The sequence below is a fragment of the Emiliania huxleyi genome, assembly GCF_000372725.1.
Source record: "Emiliania huxleyi CCMP1516 unplaced genomic scaffold EMIHUscaffold_79, whole genome shotgun sequence".
Classification (NCBI taxonomy): Eukaryota; Haptophyta; order Isochrysidales; family Noelaerhabdaceae; genus Emiliania; species Emiliania huxleyi.
The window spans coordinates 80,517-100,488 of record NW_005196094.1 but is presented as its reverse complement, the minus strand read 5'-3'; the positions used below and the strand labels follow the sequence as shown (position 1 = coordinate 100,488).

The window sequence follows — 19,972 nt, the reverse complement described above, 5'->3', positions numbered from 1 at the left end:
TTAGAGCTCCTACATCCTACTGAGCTACTGTCTGCCCGCGCCGCCTAGCTCTCTGGACTCTCTGCGGACGGGCCCCTCCACACCCTTTAAGTACGGGTCATGTAGTCCCCACACTCGCTGTCGTGGGACGTGGGATCGCTTGTCATGTGAGAACTGGAGTAGGGTTGTCAAACGTTAATTTGGGGCCTAACAGTTGCGCTAGTGTTGGCTGAAATCCTTAACGTTGTTCAAGTGTTCACCCCAGCCCATGCTGCTACTGTTTGTTACTGTTGTTACTGTTGTTCGGTGGTCAGCAAGCAGAAAATGCCAAAAAACCCGGGTAAAACCCGAAAATACCTGCGTTTTCCCGGGTATTTTCGGGTATTACCCGCACTGGACGCTGGAGATCGTCGTGGGTCACAGCCAGGCCTTCCTTACTGTTGTTCAGTCGGCCTAACGTTAGCTACTGTTGTTGGGGAGCCCCACTGTTGTTCTGTTGTTACTGTAACACTAGCAACACTGTCGTCAGCTCTTAACGTTTGACAACCCTAGAACTGAGAGAGTGCGTTGTGTTCCTTTTGCTGTCCGCTTTCTCTTCGTTTGTGAATGCCGGGCGGCCCCCGTCCGTTTCGGCGGGCCGAAATTTTCTTCTTCTCTCCCTTGCCCCCTCATGACATGAGTGGAGCAGGGACGTAAATCGTGGGCTGTCTCGCCGCATGTCGACGCAGGGAGAATTCTTTTGGTCCTGATTTCTGGTTCGCGGCCTTCTCCGGAGTCTCGACTCACCACCCGCCCGCCCAAGGTTGTTTCTTTGTTTCTCAGGCACTCTCTCCTTGACCCTCGGCTCGAGTGTGTAGGCGTTACGTGGCTGGGTTCACAGTAGGGTGATAAGAAACAAGAACCTCGCATGCGACGACAGTGAGGGTGTGAGAGACAGACGCGCTGCGCGTAGGCGGCGCGTGGGCGGGTGGCCCGCCCGGCCGTCGGTGAGCACCGGACGCGAGGGTCGGTCGGCTCCTAACTCGCTGCATATAGTAGCGATGAGCTCACTATAGCTAGAGCTCACACTAGAGAGAGGCCGTCATCGCATTCGCCCTGGGACCCAGCGCTGACTTCTGACTGTCGTTGCTGTCTATCCCTTTCTCGACTGTCTGAGCTTGTGCGTCTTGGCCGGGGTTGTGTTTTTGTGTGAGAGACAGACCCAGGGCAGGTCTTTCATCTTACACGGGGGCGCGAGAGTTTCAGCGGCACTCCGAGAGAGCAGGGTCGAGGCTTGCACGACGCGCGTGTCGGCTAGCACGTAATATGTGCGGTGCCGTTACGGCGCGTTGCAACCCCTCGCGGTAAAACACCATCATGTCACCCTTCACGGGTGACAGCAAGCAGTTTTGCCGATTGTCAGGCCTGCTTCTCATACGCCGCTGTATTGAGGGTCAAGAAAAGAGAGAATCGTCCCGCCGCCGCGACGAGGCCGCCCCCCTCCTCGAAAGCCCCTTTGTAGGCCGTCGCGGTCCGGTGCCCAAGAGATGCCCTTTGAGGACGCGTTGGCGCATATATGTCTGTTGTCCGAGTTTTCTTGATCTGCGGAGTCAGCTCCGCAGGTCACTGCCGCCTTCCGGCCCTGCAGCCCACTACCGCCTTTCGGCCCGGTAGCTTTGTAGTCGTCGGTCGTCGTCCTTCGACCGGTGTTATGGAGCAGCTCACGCCCGCTCCGTCTCGATCGTCGACGCCCCCCCTCTGAGGTCTGGCATCAGGATCGAGTTGTTTTCGCCATATCGAATCGGGTCGAGTACTGGCAGGCTCGTTGCATTAATGGTCTGGAATTGTGCACTGCACGCCTCCTCCCTACATCGTCCCTGGTACGCCCAGTCCATACGAGCGTACAAGCGCAACGAGTCCGCCGACATCCATCTGCATAGTGCCTGGACCTCGCCGTCGCTCACTTTATTCGCCTTGAGCGCCGAGGCCAGCCATACTCGTTTTGAGTGGAATGTCTTGTGCTCGCGTTCCGTCGGAGACAACACCGCCTGCATGACGCCGTCGAGTGTCCTGTCGATGGCGGACGCCGTCCACGCCTGCTCCTCCAGGTCCACGTCGACCCCGCCGTCTTCGCTCTCCATGACGCACCGGAGGAAGTACTGATCCCACCTCTCTGGTGCCACGGCATTGTCGTCCTCGACCATCCCCTTCGGCAGTCCCGCCGACGTCGTTTGCTCGAGCAGCCACTTCACGCTCTTGGCGTGCCCCGATTGCAGGACGACCTGAATGAATGCGAAGACATCTTCCCCGCTCGCCCGCCACGTCTCCGTCGCGGCGAGTAGCGCAGTCGCGGCCCTCTCGCTTTCCCTAGTGACCGGGGTCCCTTTCTCACCCTCGGGTGTCTTGTTGGCAGCACCCGTCCCGGCGCCCGAGTCGACCAAATACTTGATGTTTTCCGCCGGCGTCACGTCACGCCACCGGCCGTCATTGTCCGCGAGGTTCCGCTCAATGACCTCCAGCACGTCGAAGTCAACAGGCTTGCTCGAGCACCATAGCTGAGCCAGCGTCGTCAGATGTGAAAATGCCGCGGCGCCATTGCCGACCCACTTGCTCAAAGTGTCCTTCTGTTTGAGCAGCCTGGGCAGTCCCGCCTTGAGGACGCCAGGCACCCTTTCGGGATCCTCCATGACGGCCGCCGTCTGCATCAGGTACTTAGCCCCCGTGAAGGAGAGGTCATCGGTCAGCAGCGCCGCCGGTATCCGTTCCGCCGCCTGCAGCAGGCCCGCCACCGCGTCGCACTCCGACGCGTCGAAGGTCGCCTCGTCCCTCTTCTTGGCCATGGCCAGAAGCAGCTTGGTCGTTCTGACCTCGTCGGAACTGGCGTCCTCGTCCGGCGGCTCCAGCGACCAGACCACGATGTAGTGGAGGAGAGTCCATGCGCCAAGGCAGTACTCATTGTCCCGCAGATCGTCCACAAACAAATGATTGTACACGGCCAGCGGGCCGTCAGACTCAAACATCTCCTGTTCAGCGTTCAAGCGGTCCAGCTCGTCCCGGACGACGAAGGCGTTATCCTGGTCATCGAGGTCCACTTGCACCGCCGCAAACTGCCGCATCTGCTCTCGGCAATGCCAGCAGGTTTGAAACGGCTCGTCGACGTCCGGGTCGAAAAACTTGGGCTCTGAAGCGTATGCGGCCACAGCGATAGCGTTCAGCCTGTGCGGAGAAAGAACGGAGTCCTGCCCGTACCACTTGAGTTCTTCCTTGGAGTACACGATCCCGATCGCCACGAGGAGGACCTTCGCCGGTACGGCAATGTAGTCTTCGTCGTGCTCGTTTGTGGCGTATGTTTCATCCAGCGATAGAGCGACTGAGAGCCACGACCCCTTGCGGACATCGTAGAGGAGGGTCTCTCCCTCAATCTGCTTGAGGCGCTCATCCTCGTCGACGTCGGGGTCTCCGGAGAGCTTGACAATCGGCCCTTCCACCATGGCGCGAGAGTTTCAGCGGCACTCCGAGAGAGCAGGGTCGAGGCTTGCACGACGCGCGTGTCGGCTAGCACGTAATATGTGCGGTGCCGTTACGGCGCGTTGCAACCCCTCGCGGTAAAACACCATCATGTCACCCTTCACGGGTGACAGCAAGCAGTTTGTAAGAAAATGTCGCGCCTTCCGACTCGCGCCTCCGCCTCACTGGCACTATTGTAGCCCTGGCCGGTGCGCGTGCGGAGTTGAAGTTCCGGAGTGAAAATTCGAACGCGTTCTCTCCCGGTGACCAAAAAATGTCCACCTCAGAGGCACCTCCGGAGGCAGGCCGCCGCACGCCGGCGACACAGCTCCAGCTGTCGAGCTGACCCGCAGCTCCTCTCAGAGCGGGAACTGTGACGAAAGTTGACTGAGGCGGTTGTCAGGAATCATCGTACGGATCACATGATGGCTCTTTCATGACGGGAGACCGCCCGACCACTCCTGGGTGGCACTGCCACCGGTGTCGCTCGACGTCCTGTGTCGACAGCGTGCCGACACGGGACACGCTAGGGGACACGCGACAGCGACACAGACCATCGGTCTCCATGTGGGACACGTCGAGTATCGCGACCTCTACTGCTTACCCAGCCTTCGAGTGTATCCTGGCTGTGGTCCCACACCCACTGGTGTCCATCTCAGAGACCGCAGGAGGTCATGAGGGTCGATGGGAGTGCCAACCCCACTCAATGCCTAAAGAGGTAAAGACCCAGCCCAGTAGCAGTACGTATAGGCCGGTGTAGCCGAGATTGCGGGTTTGCGTCTTTGCGATATTTCTCGTATAGCCGAAATAGCCCGCCCGGTCATCACAGCTCACGACACCCCCCCCCCCCCCACGACAGCAGACAGCCGGCACACGTCACAGACCCCCGCCTCTCGCGCCCGCACACACACACACACACACACACGAGACACCCGTCTCTCGCGTGCCGGTGTGTGCGGCCGGCCCGGGCGAGCCCTGCTCGCTGCTGCGGTGTGCGGACCTTTAGTCACCGCCGTAAGCTTTCTCGCGAGGACGGCGCGCGAGCGACTCTCGAGAACCCCTACCATCTACGCTGCGTACCGCGGCACACAACCTCAGCTGTGACCCTGTGACTGATCTATAAATGTAGCTGACACCCCCCACCCCCTTCCGGAATCTCCTTGTCGCGAGCGGGAAACTGCCTCGAGTCGCAGCCGTCTCAGTCCTCGCTGCCCTCGCTGGCCGTCGCTTCGAGCTCGGCCTCGCCGTCGAACGGGTTGCCTGGGGTGCCTGGAGCGGACTCGACACGCTGGGCGCCCGTCTCGTCGCGAGGTGGAGAGGGGTCGCGAGGTGACGAAGCGGTGGTGTCAGAGGCCGCCTCAGCGACCGCCTCGCCGCTCGCCGCAAGCACAGCGTTGCACGAGGCCACGCCCTCTGCCGAAGCGCAGCGCGTGGTGAAGAGGAGCGCGTACTCGCGCACACACACCGCCAGCGGCTCGCGGACAGCGCGCGCGGCTCCGGCGTCCGCCTCCGCCTTCAGCTCCTCCGCCCGCCTGTCGATGAAGCCAGCCGACGCATCCAGCTGAGCGCGCTCTGCGTCTGCCCGCTCACGCAGCGCCGCCAGCGCCGCCTCGCGCCGCGCGTCCCCCTTCGACCCTACAACGCTCGCCGCGACTCGTCTCGGGGGCGCTTCGTCGCGGCGGCGGCGCGCCTCGAGCGGCTCACCGCCGTCCGCCTGCTTGGCCGCCGCCTTGACCTTCGCCTCCGTCGCGGCGAGCTTCTTGAACAGCTTCTGGTGCTGCGAGACCATGTCGCAGTTCGCGCTCAGACGCGCGGCCAGCTTGCCGAGCTCGCGCTGGAGGCCGCCGATCGCGCGGTCGCACGCCGCAGTCGCGGCGACTCGCTCCTCGTCCGACAGCCGGAGCGCCCGCAGCTCCTCCGCCGCCCTCTCCTCCTCGCAGGCGGAGGCGAGCTCTCCGAGCCGCGTCGCCTCGCCTCGCGGCGCCGCGGCCACCTCGAGCCCGTGCCTGCGGAAGGCCTCGCAGCGCGCCTTTGCCTTGTCGCACCGCCGCCGCGCGACGGCCCATTGCGCCAGCAGGGCGGCGAAACGGCCCTCGAGGGCACCACGGCCGTCCGCACCAAGCGGCTCCTCGCCCGACGGCTCCTCTCTGCGAGGCGCGGGCGCCGGAGAGGCGCCCTGCGCGGCGAGCACCCTCGCCACTCCCTCGGCGAGGCCGCCGTACGCTGCCCGCACCGCCTCGGCCCCCGCACACACCTTCGCCTCCGCCTCCACGCGAGCCGTCTCCGCAGCGCGCAGCGCCTCGGCCGTCGCCTCGCCGTGCAGGCGCTGAAGCTCCTCGTCCGCCTTCCTCCGCAAGTCCTCGGCCCGGAAGATGTCGCTCTCCGCCGCGTAGAGCGCCGCCGTCGCCTTCTCGACGGCGGCCTCTCGCCTCGCCTCGCTCGCGCCGCGCGCCTTCTCCAGCTCCTCCTCGCAGGCGGCCCGCGCGGCGGTGGCCTTTCTGACAGCGCGGGCCGCAGCCTCCCGCTCGACCGATGCGCTTAGCACCAGGTTCTCCAGCGCCAGCAGCACCTCGATGCCGCCCTCGGCGACTCGCCTCCGCGCGGCGTGCAGCTCTGCCACAGCTTTCTCGCCCATGCCTGCCCGCGCCGCCCTCACCAGCTGCGCAATCGCCACGAGGCGCGTGGCGTCGCTCCCCACGGCGCTGCCAACGGCGGGCGCACCGATCCAGGCACCCTCCGATACCCACTCGCTCAGTTCGGGGAGCACGAGGGTCAGCCGACCCTTCTTGTCCGCGGCGCTGTCCTTTGAGTAGCTGGCATACAGGGCGCTGACGTCGTCGATGCAGTCCCGGAGGCGGCGGAGCCGCCTCTTGGCGTTGGCCACGCGTGAGTCGATGCCGAGATCGTCGCCGATCCTCTTGTCGTGGGCACGGTCCGGATCAACCGTCAGGAACGAAAGCTTGCGTGGCCCAGCTTGCTTGAGTGTCGACTGGGACGCGGCAAGGCGAGCGGCAGAGACGGCGCGAGATCTCTGGGCGGCTCGCTCATCATCCCCGGCCAAACCCAGAGTGCCGTCGTCGTCAGTTTCGGTCTGGGCGCCCTTGCTGGAGCCGCAACCCATCTTGCAGGGGGTTAGCAAGGGCGATTGAGCGGCTCGCGCCGCCTTCCGCGCACTTGTGTTTCTTCCCTGTCTTTTCGCATACTAGTGTGGGACCTGCAGCGGGTACCCGCCTTTTTCCTGGCACACAGGTACTCACTTATCCCTTATCCCCTCCACCGACGTTCGAGAGTGCTGCAAACGGCATCGCCATCGGATTTACCTCGCTCGTAACATTTTTGCAATTCATAATTCGTAATGCAAAGCTCTTCCGATGTTCCATTCCAACCAGGCTCGAGTCCCAGGCATCATCCACAGTCTCACAGGGGGTCGGTGCTTGATCCGGCGCCCGACGCCCGGCGTTGCGAGGCACGCGGTGTGCCCGACGGGTTTGCGCGGTCGCGGGGAAGGCTAAAGAGGCGGTCCTTCAAACGCTGGAATGCCTCGTTCTGCTTTCGTGTCGAGCCGTCCAGCTCGCCGCCACCGCCGTGGTCGCGGAACCACCGCGCACGCTCCTGCAGAAACTTGTCCTCAATGTCAAAGTCCGTGGCTACCGGTGCGGGCGAGAGCGGGCGTTGCATTTGCTGCTGTCGGCTGAATGATGCGATGGTCCACTCGCAAGTCACTGGCACCGTCGCGCCTCTCGGCACCTCGTCCCAAGGCCGGCCGTAAAATAAGGAGATGCGCCCCTGCAACTCCAGCGCGCGTTCCTGGTCGAGCTCATATGCGTCGCTGTCGTCAGGCGCCTCCTCGAGTGGCCGCCTCACTGGCGAGTCCGGGTAGGAGAAGTAACAGTCATCCCCGTAGGCGGGCGAGCCAGGCGGTGTCGGACCTCCACCGCCTGGAGCAAGCTGCGCCTCGAGCCATGCCTGTGACGCCTCTGAACCCGGGTCGCGCAGGTATGCATCGGCCTCAGCAGCATCGCCCGTGTAAGCTTGTACACGGCGGTTGCGAAAGTTGGCAATGCTGCCACGGGTGGAGAGGCGCCAATCACCAGTCTCAGAATCTTGCACTCAAATTTTCTCTGAAGCGTGTGCGAGGTCGTCTTGCTGATCTCGCTCAATCCGCGTGGCACGCTCGAGTTTAGCCCGCTCCTCATGCCGATCGGCCTCGACGCCATCCCAGCCCTCCGGCACCCAATCCACGCCTGATGGCTGCCCGTCGTTGGCGCGCGGCTCCAAAAGCGCCTCGTCGAAGTAGTCGCAGGTGACTCCGGGCACGTCTGGGGCGATGCCTACGCCATCGTAGGTGCACGTGCACGCACCCTCGCACATGCAACCGTCCATGTACTCGAGCCGGGCGCGCTCGTACGCTTCGGATGCGCGCCACTCGGTGATGCGTTCACCATCAATCGGCTGTCCAGCTTGCTGTGGGTCGAGCAGCCAGTCGCGGAAATCCTCAACCTCAACCACGCCGAGAGCTGCCTCCGACGCGACCTTTGCCACCGCAGCGTCAAAGGTGATCGGTGCTGGCTGTGATTCCTTGCTCTCACGCTGCTGACGGCGGCGTCGCTGCTGGTCGGCCACTCGTTTTGTCGCCCGCTCCCCTTGCGACATGGCGGCGGCCCTTCGCTTTGCGCTGCTTGCGAGCCCAGCGGTGATCTGGTGATGCTGTGCTGTCGGCTGCGCTTGCCGGATGACTCCCCCACGACGCCTTCCTGCGTGGTCGCCTTCCTGCGTGGTCGCCTGCGTCGCATCCTCGTCGTCGGTGGCCGGTGGCGGTTCGCGCTCTCGCTCCTTGCCCCCCATGCGCGCCGTGGCTCCCGAGCTGAGGCCGACGATTTGCGGCGGGACGGCCGAGTTTGAATGAGCTGGTTCGCGGCTTCAAGAGCGGTCGGCGCTCCGGCACAAGAGACTTATAAGGGTAGGCAGCCGGATTTCTTTCCTACCGCAAAAAAGTTTCTTGATCACGGCGCCTTCCCCTGCCGGAAAAAAGGTGTATATGGCCGCCCACCGCATCGGCGCCCGCCTCTCGGGCCTTCTTCTGGCTCTTGCTGCACGGGCTGAGGACTGCGCCGACGGCGGCCCCTTCAAGTGTACCGACGATGCCGGCTGCCCCAGCCCCGAGGTTTCATGCGCGCAGCTCGCTGCGCTCAAGCAGTGCGGTAGCCGCTTTGACCAGATATTCGACCGGCCGCCGGCGACGGCGCACCCGCGCGTGATCGAAGCATGCCCTGTGGCCTGCGGCTCCTGCGGCTCGGGCGGGCCTGCGGCCGGCGCTGGGCCCAGCCGCACGACCGCCGGCAGAGTGGCGCCTCCGCGGGCCTCGAGTGGGACCCGAAGCTCGACCCGAAGCCTCAAGATCACCGCTCCCGCTGGATCGCACGGAGGCCACCTGCTCCTCGTCGAGACGGCGGGGAGCGTCATCAAGGTCGACGTGCCCGCCGGCGTGAGGGCGGGCGAGGCCTTCGACGTCCCGGTCCTCGCCGAGCTGTGGTCGGAGCGGCCCGTGGCGCGGCTCGCGCTCGACGGTGGGCCGGTGGCCTCGGGCGACGGCTACAAGTCTCCGGCGCGCAAGCCCAAGCAAGCGAGGCTGGCGGGGGCGGGGCGGGGCGGGCAGTCGTTTTCGGCCCGGGCTGGTTGGAGGCTCCGGTGGTGGTCGCTGTAGGCGCGCCAAGGCGGCGGAGAGAGCAGAGGGCGGCGCCGATGCCAAGGTCGGCGGCGCGGCGAAGGAGGAGAGGGTGGAGGGGCGGGGCCAGGCAAGGACGAGCCGCCGGGCGAGGGCCCCGGGGGCCGCCGGCGGTGCGAGGGGCGGTCGTGCCTCGGCGGTGGTGGATCCGGCGGAAGGCGCGGGCGGCGCACGACCATCAACGGCCGAGCCAGCGGCGGCGGCGGCGGCGAGCCCGGTGCACGGCTTGCCCACCGTCAAGCTGCGGGCGCTGCTCGAGCGGGCCGGGCTAGAGACGCAGGGCTCGAGGGAGGAGGTGGCAGCGAGGGCGGAGGCGGCCGCAGCGCGGGGCGAGCTCGCGCTGCCGACGGAGAAGCAGCGCGACAAGACGAGGAGGGTGGCGACTCGGACTGGACGCGCGGCGAAAAGGGCACCCAGGGAGGAGCTCTGACAACCATCGGCGCGGCGTGAAGACACACTAGACTCTAGAGCGAAGCAGGAATCCGAAATCCTGTCCACAAAAAAATCTTTTTCGTCCAGTGTGCGCGCGCGCGAGTGTAAAAACAGCAGTCCTCCTCCGGGAATGTACGTAAGAGCCACATACATTAAAAAATAAAAAAACCCCAATAATCAAAGTCTTTTTTTTCGGCGCGTCGCGAGTTGGCGGCCAGTAGAAGCAACAGGGCGTACGGGGTAGCCGTCACTTTCCTGCCTCACAAGGGCGGGGCTGTCCCGGAAAGTGAGAGACGCCGGGCAGCGTGGCGCATCAACGAAACCTCCCATACGTGTTTGGGCTCCTCCTTCGCTGTCCCATCTCCTCATCTCTTTCCCACCTAGGCGGGGCGGGGGTCGGGGGGGCGGCGGGGGGGTGCTGGGTGCGGTGCGGTGCGTGCAATCGTGTGTTTGGCGTCATGTCTTTGCTTTTTTCCTTTTAGAGTCCACAAAAAACATCTTTTTCAGCGGCGCGCTCGAGGTGCTGGCGTGCCAGTTCAGAGACGTGCTTGAACGATCCGGGCGTTGTGAAGCTCATGACGTACAGCTTGCGCCGCCGCGGCCAGGCTGGGTCGCTGGCCGAGCCGCTGCAGCCGTGCCAGCCGCTGGCGGAGCCCTGCCACGCCGCTAAGAAACCACGATCTGGCTCACCGGCACTCACTGGGCTGGAAGCGGCAACCGCTGGCGCGGGCCCGGCGCACCGCGATCCAGCTCTGCTCGAAAGCAGCGCGAGCAAGTTGGCACGAGCGCCCTCCAAATTTGTTCCGCTGTGCTCGCTGCGGCCGCCAATCTTGCCGCTGGTGCTCGCCGACGGAGCGCCGCTCGAGGCGTCGTCCCACCGCCCCGATCACTGCTGTCCTAACCGCTCACGCCTGGCCTCCCTGCGCCTCAGTCGGGCGCGAGTATTCTCATCATTCAAAACCCGTGGCTCTCGCTCATCCTCGACGGCGTCAAGACACTCGAGGTTGGAGGCCGCAGTGGTGGGCCATGGGCGGAGCCGGCCCACCCTACAGACCTTCGCCCCGCCTCCCTGCGGCAGATCCGCGGCACGCGCTGCGCGAAGCCCTCCGGCGAACGCTTCTACCTCGCGCTCTCTGGCGCCGGCGGGCTTGTCTTTGGTGCCACCCGCACGCTCCCCGCGGGCCCGCCGACCCCTGAACCCCGTCCCCACACGCGCCCCTCTCCGTCACGCGCCGGCAGGCTCGGTCGAGTTCGTGGCGTGCCACGGCCCGCTCCCCTCCTCCGAGTGGGTGCGGCGCGCGCCCGAGCACTGCGTGAGCGGCGCTGCGCTGCCGTACCGAACGACCTACGCGTGGGAGATCAGGGCGCCGATCAGCTTCACGAGGCCAGTGCCGTATTCGCACAAGCCGGGGTGTGTCATATGGGCCTGTGCCGACTAGCACTCGGAGACTACTCGCCTGCCGACGGGCGGGTGTCGACCGAGGGAGGCGTCCTGGTACATTAATTGACGGCGCGGCTGCCCGCAGCCGCACCCCCCCACCCCCCTGCCAGCTGCCGCTTTGCCCTTTGTATATAGAGTTTTTTGTACTTCAGCTTGTCATGTCGTCAAAGAGAACGATCCGTGGACTCACACCACACACGTGTCCCCCCCGCTGCTCACTCAGCCGAGCGCCATCGATTTCGCCGCACTGCTGCGCGTCCGCGCGCGTGCATGCTTCCAGTAAATGCAAAATGGGACGACTCGCCCTAACGAGGACTCGCCCGGCCCGCGGGCCGCGCGCCGCGGCGTGCGTTGCGCCCTGCCCAAGCCCTCACTTGCTCTTGCTCTTCCGCTCGCAGCCGCAACCCTTCTTCGGCTTGTGGCACTGGCTGCACTTGTAGACCTTGCGCTGCCCCGGCTCCTTCTTCGGCGCGGGCGCGGCAGCGGGCGAGCTGGCCGCGGGGCGTGGCAGCAGCGGCGGGCGAGGCCGCGACGGCGCAGGCACAGCGGGGGCCGAAGCGGAGCCCGGGCCGGCGCAGGAGAAGAAGGCCGCGAGGCCGACCTGCTTGGCGCTGCGCGCCGGCGGCGCCGCCCGCTGCGACTCGTCCTCGAGGTCGACAGGGTCGGAGGCAACGCCGGCTGCGCGCTTGGCCAGAGGGAGGTCGGGCGCCTCTGCGGAGGCCGAGCGCTTGCCGGCGGCGCCAGGGGTTGCGGCGATGGCAGCGCCGGCGGACAGGGCGGCGGCGGTGCCAGAGGCCGATGTGGCGGCGGGAGAAGATGCCGTCTTGTCCAGTCCTGCTGCGGCGGCGGCACGGCTCTCCGCCTGCTCCTCCTTCGTCCCCACGTACTCGAACGAGAAGAGAGTCCGGTCCTTGGCATCGGCGTCGGCTCCCGCCGCCGCCGATGCCGGCACCTTTCGCCCCTTCTTCTCGAAGCCCATGCCCTTGTCTGCCGCTTTGCGGCCGTGCTCGCCCTGCCAGTCGGGCGCTTTCCAGAGCGGCGAGCGCTCGCGGTGCACGCGGAGCGTCAAGTGGCCGCTCCTCGAGGTGTACCGCTTGCCGCGCCGCACGAAGCGCGCGGCTGTCGCGTCCGAGAGGCGCGATCCGATCCCGAGGCCCTGGAACTCGGGCAGCACGACGAGTCGGTGCTCGCGGCAGAGCAGCCGCGGGTCGAAACCGAATCTGCCGGGCTGCGGCATCGTGGCGACGAAGCCCACCGGCGTGCGCCCCCACCTCGCGACGGCGCACGTGGCCGCCGGGTTGAGCCCTGAGTCCATGTAGTGGTGCGCCTTGAACCGGTCCCAGAGGCGCAGCTTGTAATCCACCGCCTCGCGGTCGCCCGCCTTGCGAGCCACCTCGAGCTCGTTCGGCTGCTTCATGGTCTGCCGCACCAGAACCTCGACTGCAGGCGGGGCGAAGAGACTCGCGGGCTCCGGGTGGACCTGCGCAGGTGACGGCGTGGGCGGCGGCGCAGGCGTCGGGCGAAGCAGGTCGCGCGGGTCCCACGAGTAGACGGTCAGCTTGCGCGTCTTGAGGTCGAAGGACCAGTCGGGGAGCAGCGCGGGGAGCACATCCTCGTGCACGCTGGCGCACACCAGTCGGCCGCTGCCTCGCCGGAGCCACGCGGCGCGGGTGGCGGCGGCGGCGGCGGCCGCCGTCGACCTGTCGACGAAGGACGTGAACTCGTCTGCCACGGTCGGCTCTGCGCCAGACCCCTCGTGCGACTCTCCGCCCGCCTCTTCGCACAGCCTTGCGAGTGCGACGACCGTGCGCTCGCCGCGCGAGAGGGCGCCAAACGGGCGGCTCTGCGCGGCGGCAGCGATGGCGCTGCCGCCAAACGCCGCCACCGCAGAGGCGCCGCCCCGCAGTGCAGAGGCTGCGGGCGCGTCCGCCGGCCAGGCGGCTGAGTCATCGCCCTCGCCGCCGAGCGCCGCGAAAGCAGCGCCCGCATCGGGGCGCATCGTGCGCAGCAGAGAGGACTTGCCGGAGCCGGACTCGCCGACCAGCAGCCCGATGCGCCATTCAGGCGGCAGGGGCGGCAAGGCCGGCACCACAAACTCGGCCGAGGTGCCGTCGAAGCGAATCTCGAAGGCGACGGCGGCAGCCTCAGTCGCGGCGTCGACCCTCACCTTGGACACAAACCTCTGCGGCGGTGCTGCGCCAGTCTGCCCAAAGATAGCCGCGGCAGCGCACGTTCTCGTCGCGCGCTCGAGCGGCGGCGGTGCGACCGGGCGGCTGAGCCCGGCCACGAAAGCCGCGTCCGTGACCTCTTCGTCGTACCGCACCAGCACCGCCGGCTTCGCGCCCGGGTTAGGGTTGATGTGAAGTGCCCCTGTCGCCGGGAAGAGCACCCAGTCCGCCCCTAGCCACGGCAAGAGCTCCGTGTGCACCGAGGCTACGACGACGCTGTGCAGCCCTTTGCGCCGCACCGAGCGGGCGATGCCAGCGGCGCACACCGAGGCGTTCTGCGCGTCGACAGTGGAGCCAAAGTCGTCCACCGCGGTTCGGCTCGTCAGCGAGACAGCGATGGAGGCTCGGGCGCGCTGCCCGTTGGATAGCGCTTGGTAGGGCCGCAGCCACACGGGCAGCGAGTTGAGCCCGACGCAGCCGAGCCGCCCCATCGCAAGCTCGGCACACACGCTCTCCGGCGGACCTGCATTCACCTGCTGCGACCAGACACTCGCGAGGGTGCCCTTCCCGGCGGCCTGCCGGACGAGATGACTCGCGGCGATGGCGCTCACAATCGCGGAGTCGGTTGGCCACTCGTAAGGTGCGGTGGCATCGACCAGCCCAGCCGCCCGCAGCGCCTCGATCGCGCGTGTCTTGCCCGAGCCCGTGCCGCCAATGATGGCGCCGACGCGCCACGCGGACGGGAGGCGAGAGGTGAAGTCGAGCTCACCGCTCGGCGCAGCGGCGTTGGCTGTGAGGTCCGCGGACGACTCGGCGTTGGCTGGCTGCAACATACACACCCGGACGATGAAGCGGTTGTGCAGGGGCGGGAAAAAAGAAAAAAATCGCCACCTCTCCCGCAGCCCGATGCCGATCATACGGCCCGCTGGGTGCGCTTCATAGCTCCCCGGCCCTGGATGTGAGGTTAATGACTGCACTCCAAGTGCTCCAAGAGGTTCTCGATCGAGGTGGATATCCTTATGCCGCGTTGGGTAGCGAGGATTGGTGTAACGCGGTCCACGCAGGCGAGAGCTCTCTCTCTCTCTCGCAGGCGTGTTTTCTGACGGCCGACCGTCAGTGCACGGAGTTGCCCTTCACCTTCTCCGACTGGCGACTGCCCCCTAGACTGCTAGACTGCCCCGGGGCGCCCCGGCTAGTTCCGAACGAATTCCTAGTTCCCCAGGCTCGCCGGGTTTCCCCTACGCAGGGGCAGGAAACTGGAGGCAATAGGAGCAGCGGGCCGCCATGGAAAGCGGACGTGAGGACGGCTAGGCGCTAGCCTCGCCCCTCGGCCTCGCTCGCGCACTTTCTGGGAAAGTGCTGGGAAAGTGTGCCGTGTGGTGACGGTTTGCCAGTCCTAAGCCATTTTATTTCTTTCCCCAGCACGCGAAGAAGCAGCAGCCGCAGTTGTTTTTTCTCTGGGGGGGGGGTCGGGGGGGGCAAAGATCCAAAATCTTCGTCCCATTTCATTGTCGCAGGTTTGTGCAGCCTGCCCGCCGTGCATGTTGCGTTGGTCCTCAAAATGGCACTTCGCACCAAACGCCCGCCTTCGCCAGACCTCTCATCGATTGCGCGCAGCCGACCGCGTTCCTGCCCTGCCGTTATCAGTGCCAGAGCACCTCTGGCTGCGAGCCCTCTCGACCCCTCACCGCCCCCGCTGCGGCCCTTGACACCCACGGTGCCGCCAAAGCTGCCGCCGCCGCCGTCATCACCAAAGGTCCGGCTACACCTCCAGACACCGACCGCAAGGCCGGGTCGGGTCGAGCCGGTTGCCCCGACGGTGGACCGTCAGCCAGCGGTGCGGCGGCAGACCTTTGCGCAGCGGCTGCGGGAGGTGCCAGAAGAGGTGCTTGCATCGGCGCTCTCGGCGCTCGGCCTGTCCGTCTCCCCCGACGGCTTGCACATGAAGCGCCTGGTCTGGCTCCTGAAGCTGAACGAGCCGCACGAAGTGCTGGTGCGCTGCCTAGATGCAAGGATGCCGAGCCGCCCTTTCGGCCTACCGCCCGGCGAGTGATCACGCCGACCCACCGCCAATAACTCCTCACGGCCGCGCGACAGGCACGGCTGCCGCATTCGACCCTGTGCGCTCTCGCGGAGAACGCGGGTTCGCGCGAGGAGTGCATTGAGCAGCTCATCGACCGCTACTTTGGCCACAGTTGACTTCTCTCCTTGCGTCCACCGGGACGCCCAGTTCTGCTTTTGGACTCATCGCTGCCGACCAGCTGGGCCGGCCGCTACGAAAGCTATGTTTGATGCATGCCCATGTGATGCATGTCGTGTCTCCATGTCCATGTTGCGTTGGCGTCTATCGCTTTGTACTGCATGTGCGTGCGCGTGCGTGATGACCTGGAGCTAGAGAGTCCTAGAGTGTGCGCGGTCGCGGGTCGCCGGGTCGGCCAGCTCTCTCTGTGTCCTCTCTCTGCGTCTGGGCGGGCCCGTAAGGTCGTGGCCGTGTGACAGTGACCGAGCTCGTGGTCCCCGCTCTCATTGTCTACGCTTACTACAGCGTCCCTCTCGCAACACGCGGCACGCGCACATATATCGCACATGTCGCGCGGCCCCCGGGCTGCGCACGCCGCGCGCACCGCGCACGCCGCGGTGGGGGGGCCGAGCGTTTTTGATCTCTCGGTAAGTGGGCGCCCGCCCGCCGCCTCTGAGGGGGTCGGGCCCCCTAGACTGAAAACAAAAACAAAGTGTAGAAACCGTCAAAACCAGCCTGCGAGAGCGGCGCTGCGCGCCGCCTAGTCCCTAGAGGACGACGACATCGAGGATGTCATGTTGCGCGATGGCGTCATCCATTTCGTCAAGCCACCTTCATCGTGACCGTCGCCACCCTCGCCACCGTCTCGCCTACGTCGCCGCCGTCGCCATCGTCGGCCTCGCTGCCGAGACGGTGCTGCTGCACGACTCAACTCTCCCACCCCCCTGGCTCCTATGCCGACGTGTCCCGTGCTCCCCCGTCCGCCGATGTCTCTGCTGCCGCCCGGCGGAGCTCTGCAGCGCGGGCTCTCCTCGCCGCCTTCGCTGCCGCTGCATCGCTGTCGGCTCGTCATGTCTGTCTAGGGTCATTGGGGGCGTGCCATCGCTCGTCTCTCTCTCTCCCGGGATCAGCTCCAAGCTGCCGTGTCGGGACGTCGCCCCCTCGGCTCCCCCCCCCCCCTCCGCTGAACGGTACTGCACATGCTGCGCGTTCTCGCCTTGTCCCAGGAGCCAGGTGCGTGTGTCTAATCGTAGTGGGGGCCCTGGCCCCCCTCTGTTTTCTGTTTTCTGTTTTTCAACACGCCCGCCCGCCCGCCACCCCGAGGCGGCTCGGCCCCCCACTTACCGAGAGATCAAAAACGCTCGGCCTGGACACCTGCTCTCGTCGGAGACCGCACTCCGCAGTCCGCGCGAGAGTCTCGCGCGGCTCGCGCGCGAGCGAAAGTGCGCGCGAGAGGGTCGTGGTGGAGTGTCGTGTTTAGTGTTTGATTGGGTCCCTGTCGCGCTGACGCTGCGACGGGTAAAAAATAAAAAACTGTATCTCTGCGGCCGAGACCGATCTCAACAAGAAACCGCCACCTCGTCACGCCCAACGCCACGCGCCGCGGCAGCGCAACACTCACACCGATGATACGGACAAGAACGTACGGGGACAACAAGCGACAACACGTAGTAGCTAGGAGTGCGCGCTGTCTGCAGCTGCGGCGGTTTCTGCCACTGCGCCGACCTAGCCGTCGCCGCGGGCGTCGTCGACGGGCGGTGGAGCTGCGACGGGGTCGGCTGCGGCCTACAGCCCAAGAGGTCGCCTGAAGGGCTGGGTACGACTCCAGCATCGCCTCCCGGGCAGAGGCTGCCGTTCGCACGGTCGGGTGGTCGCGGACGAGGCGGCGAGCAGCGGTGCCGCGAGTAAAGAGCTGCTGAGCGCGTGCGATTGGGTCGTCCACGACCAATCGGGCGCAGATCCAAAAGTAGAAGACACCGAAGACGCAGACCGCGACGACGGCGCCCACGGGCATGACGTCGACAAACTCGACGACGAGCACGATGTTGACCGCGATGACCAGCGCGGCGAGCGCAAAAGTGAGGTACGAGTAGAGGCCGCCCGAGGCGAAGCAGCCGAGGATGCGCGTGGAGCGCGTGAAGTGGAGCGCGGGCAGCATGGCGAAGGGGAGGAGGACCTGCTCACAGCTCAGGTGTCAATGGGACGCCGATCGCACCTTCGCAGCACCGCCGCGGCATCGGGCGAGGGGAGGACCGACTGCAGCACGTTCAGGTACTCGTTTATCCGGTTGAAGAGCCGCTGGTCGCCGTACGTGCTCACCGCCACCGCGAGCGCCGGCCCGAGGGCGAGGGCTCTCGTCATCGCAATCTGCTTCCACGGGCGCAGCTTGATCTGGACCATGCCGCCCATGATCACTTGCCCGGCGTAGGTGCACACCATCGTCGACGACTGGCCGGCCGCAAACAGCCCGAGCGCCCAGACGTACAGGGCCGCGTCGCCTACAGGAAGCTTCCGAGACAGTTCGGGGAAGGTCCCGCCGAGCACCCAGACGAACAGGGCCGCGTCGCCGAGGGAGTGCTGCAGCGCGAACCCCTCTGCCCGCAGGCCGAGCTCTCCACACACGCCTTGCCCCGTCGCGTCGCCTGTAAAGTTGCACGGCCCGCCCATGCCGTCGGCACGCTCGAGGTCAGACTGGTCGAAGGCCGCCTGGGTAGCCGAGGGGCGAGGGCGAGGGGCGAGGGTGGTGGAGGGGCGAGGGTGGCCCCCCGGGGGGGAGGGCTGCGGGGCGCGGGCCGACGTCCCGCCCCGCGCTGGCCCGGCTGTGCCTCGGCCGCCTCTCGGCTCCTCTCGCTCGCTCCTCTCGCCTGGCTCATGCGCGTACGGGCCTAGAAGGTTCCTAGAAGGCTCCTCTCGCCTGGCTCATGCACGCGTATGGGCCCTGCTCGATCTCGGCGCAGTCGGCCGAGAAGAAGCGGTTGGCGTTCGTCGCCACCACCGCCAGATTGATGAGGAACGCGACGAGCAGCGCCCCGGCGGACTCGATGCGCGCGTACCAGATCGCGTCGTACACCTTCTGCTTGGACGCGCGCTGCACCTTGCGCGAGAGCACCAGGCTCGAGTGCAAGTAGAGGTTGTGCGGCATGATGACTGCGCCGATCGCGCTGACGGCCTGCGTCAGGCCGCACGAGGGTTGGGGGTAGGGTAAGGGTAAGGGTCAGGGGTAGGCAGTGCCGGCCTGCGTCAGGCCGCACGAGGGTTGGGGGTAGGGGTAGGGTAAGGGTCAGGGGTAGGCAGTGCCGGCCTGCGTCAGGCCATACGATGGGTTAGGGGTAGGGTAAGGGTAAGGGTAAGGGTCAAGGGTAGGCAGTGCCGGCCTGCGTCAGGCCATACGAGGGGTTAGGGTAGGGGTAGGGTAAGGGTAAGGGTCAAGGGTAGGCAGTGCCGGCCTGCGTCAGGCCATACGATGGGACGAGCGGCGCGGCCCAGCCCTTCAGCAGCGCAGCGCCGTCGGTGGAGCTCTGCCCCCAGTTGACGAAGAAGCAGGCCGCCATCGTGCCTACTCTCAGCTGAAGGTGTGAAGAGACGCCGTTCACATCTGACGCGGAAGGCAAGCCATCTCGCCGATGAGGACGCAGATGAGCGCCTCGAGGTAGCGCACGCCCTACGAGGCGTGGCAGGCGGGGTGTGGGGGGGGGACAGGTGGCGGGACCAGCGCGCTCCGTCCTCGCGCGCCAAGTACTCCACCGCCAGGAAGGTGAACGTGTCGAGCGCAGTGATGGCGCAGCCCACCACGACCGGCACAAAGCCCCCGGTCAGCAGGTTGAGCGCGATCGCGGAGCCCACGACCTCTTGAATATCCGCGCCGATGACGGCGCACTCCATCATCACATACACAACGTAGCACAGCCACCGTGGATACTCGGAGCGCACCGTCTGTGCAAGGTCGCGCCCAGCCACGATGCCTAGCCGCGCCACCATCTCCTGCAGTAAGAAGCCCATCACCGTCGCCCACCAGAGCACCCACAGGAGCTGGTAGCCAGTGTAGCCCCCCTGCTGCAAATCGCTCTCGAGGTTGCCCGGGTCTAGGTAGGCGAGCGACATCAGCCAACCCGGGCCCGTAAACCGCCAGAGCTTACGCCAGCTGAAGCGGTGCGGCCAAAAGGAGACGGGGCCCGCGGCGCCGGCTGAAGGATCGTCGTCGTCGTCATCGTCAACCACCACCTCCGCGTCGTGCGTGCGGTGAGTCTCCGCGGAGGAAGGAGCCTCTATCTGCGCGCCTGTGACAGACATCTCTTCTGGTGCTGGGCTGTATAGGACAAGCGTCGCGCGCCACAAGAAGTTGCCCTCCCGCGTAAGAAATTTCGCGGTTGTTGAGTGTTCCGATTTATCACACACAAGGCACGGGACTGGCGCGCACTGGCACTCACTAACACAGGTTAACCACGGGAGCCGCCTAAGCGACTCCTGCGAGGACGGCGAGGCACTTATCTTAGGTCTTACTTACTTAGCTCCGTCCGCGTGGAGCGTGGACTCGACCGCGGCGCTCGCCGCAGGCAAGCTCATTGACGATCTGCTCTGCGCGGATGGCCGTGTGAAGAACGACTGGTATACGCGGCTTCTGCAGCCCTATAGCCAATTCTTGGTCGCATCTCACAACACGCTACACGGCTCCCTGGGGTATTGCTTTTCTTTCTTTCTTCACGACAAGTTGGAGGGGCCGG

The 19,972-nt window shown here is 66.0% G+C and overlaps 4 protein-coding genes across 4 annotated transcripts; 1 reads left to right on the top strand and 3 right to left on the bottom strand.

Moving 5' to 3' along the window:
- Window positions 1-4,663: 4,663 nt before the first annotated feature.
- On the bottom strand, window positions 4,664-8,310 carry EMIHUDRAFT_106501 (hypothetical protein; the record flags this gene model as incomplete). The annotated part of the gene is made up of 2 exons (XM_005759825.1): window positions 4,664-6,454; window positions 7,699-8,310. 2 exons carry the CDS (start codon window positions 8,308-8,310, stop codon window positions 4,664-4,666), a joined length of 2,403 nt encoding a protein of 800 aa, XP_005759882.1.
- A 193-nt stretch (window positions 8,311-8,503) lies between these two features.
- On the top strand, window positions 8,504-9,169 carry EMIHUDRAFT_218376 (hypothetical protein; the record flags this gene model as incomplete). The annotated part of the gene is made up of 2 exons (XM_005759824.1): window positions 8,504-9,063; window positions 9,148-9,169. The coding sequence occupies 2 exons, from the start codon at window positions 8,504-8,506 to the stop codon at window positions 9,167-9,169; spliced, it is 582 nt and encodes a 193-aa protein (XP_005759881.1).
- A 2,264-nt stretch (window positions 9,170-11,433) lies between these two features.
- On the bottom strand, window positions 11,434-14,064 carry EMIHUDRAFT_106499 (hypothetical protein; the record flags this gene model as incomplete). Its single annotated transcript, XM_005759823.1, has 1 exon — window positions 11,434-14,064. One exon carries the CDS (start codon window positions 14,062-14,064, stop codon window positions 11,434-11,436), a length of 2,631 nt encoding a protein of 876 aa, XP_005759880.1.
- Window positions 14,065-17,274: 3,210 nt separating this feature from the next.
- On the bottom strand, window positions 17,275-19,397 carry EMIHUDRAFT_52098 (hypothetical protein; the record flags this gene model as incomplete). The annotated part of the gene is made up of 6 exons (XM_005759822.1): window positions 17,275-17,427; window positions 17,505-17,749; window positions 17,908-17,930; window positions 18,179-18,420; window positions 18,722-18,812; window positions 18,949-19,397. Coding segments are annotated over 6 exons (1,203 nt in total), but the record flags the coding sequence as incomplete, so codon positions are not given.
- Window positions 19,398-19,972: the final 575 nt, after the last annotated feature.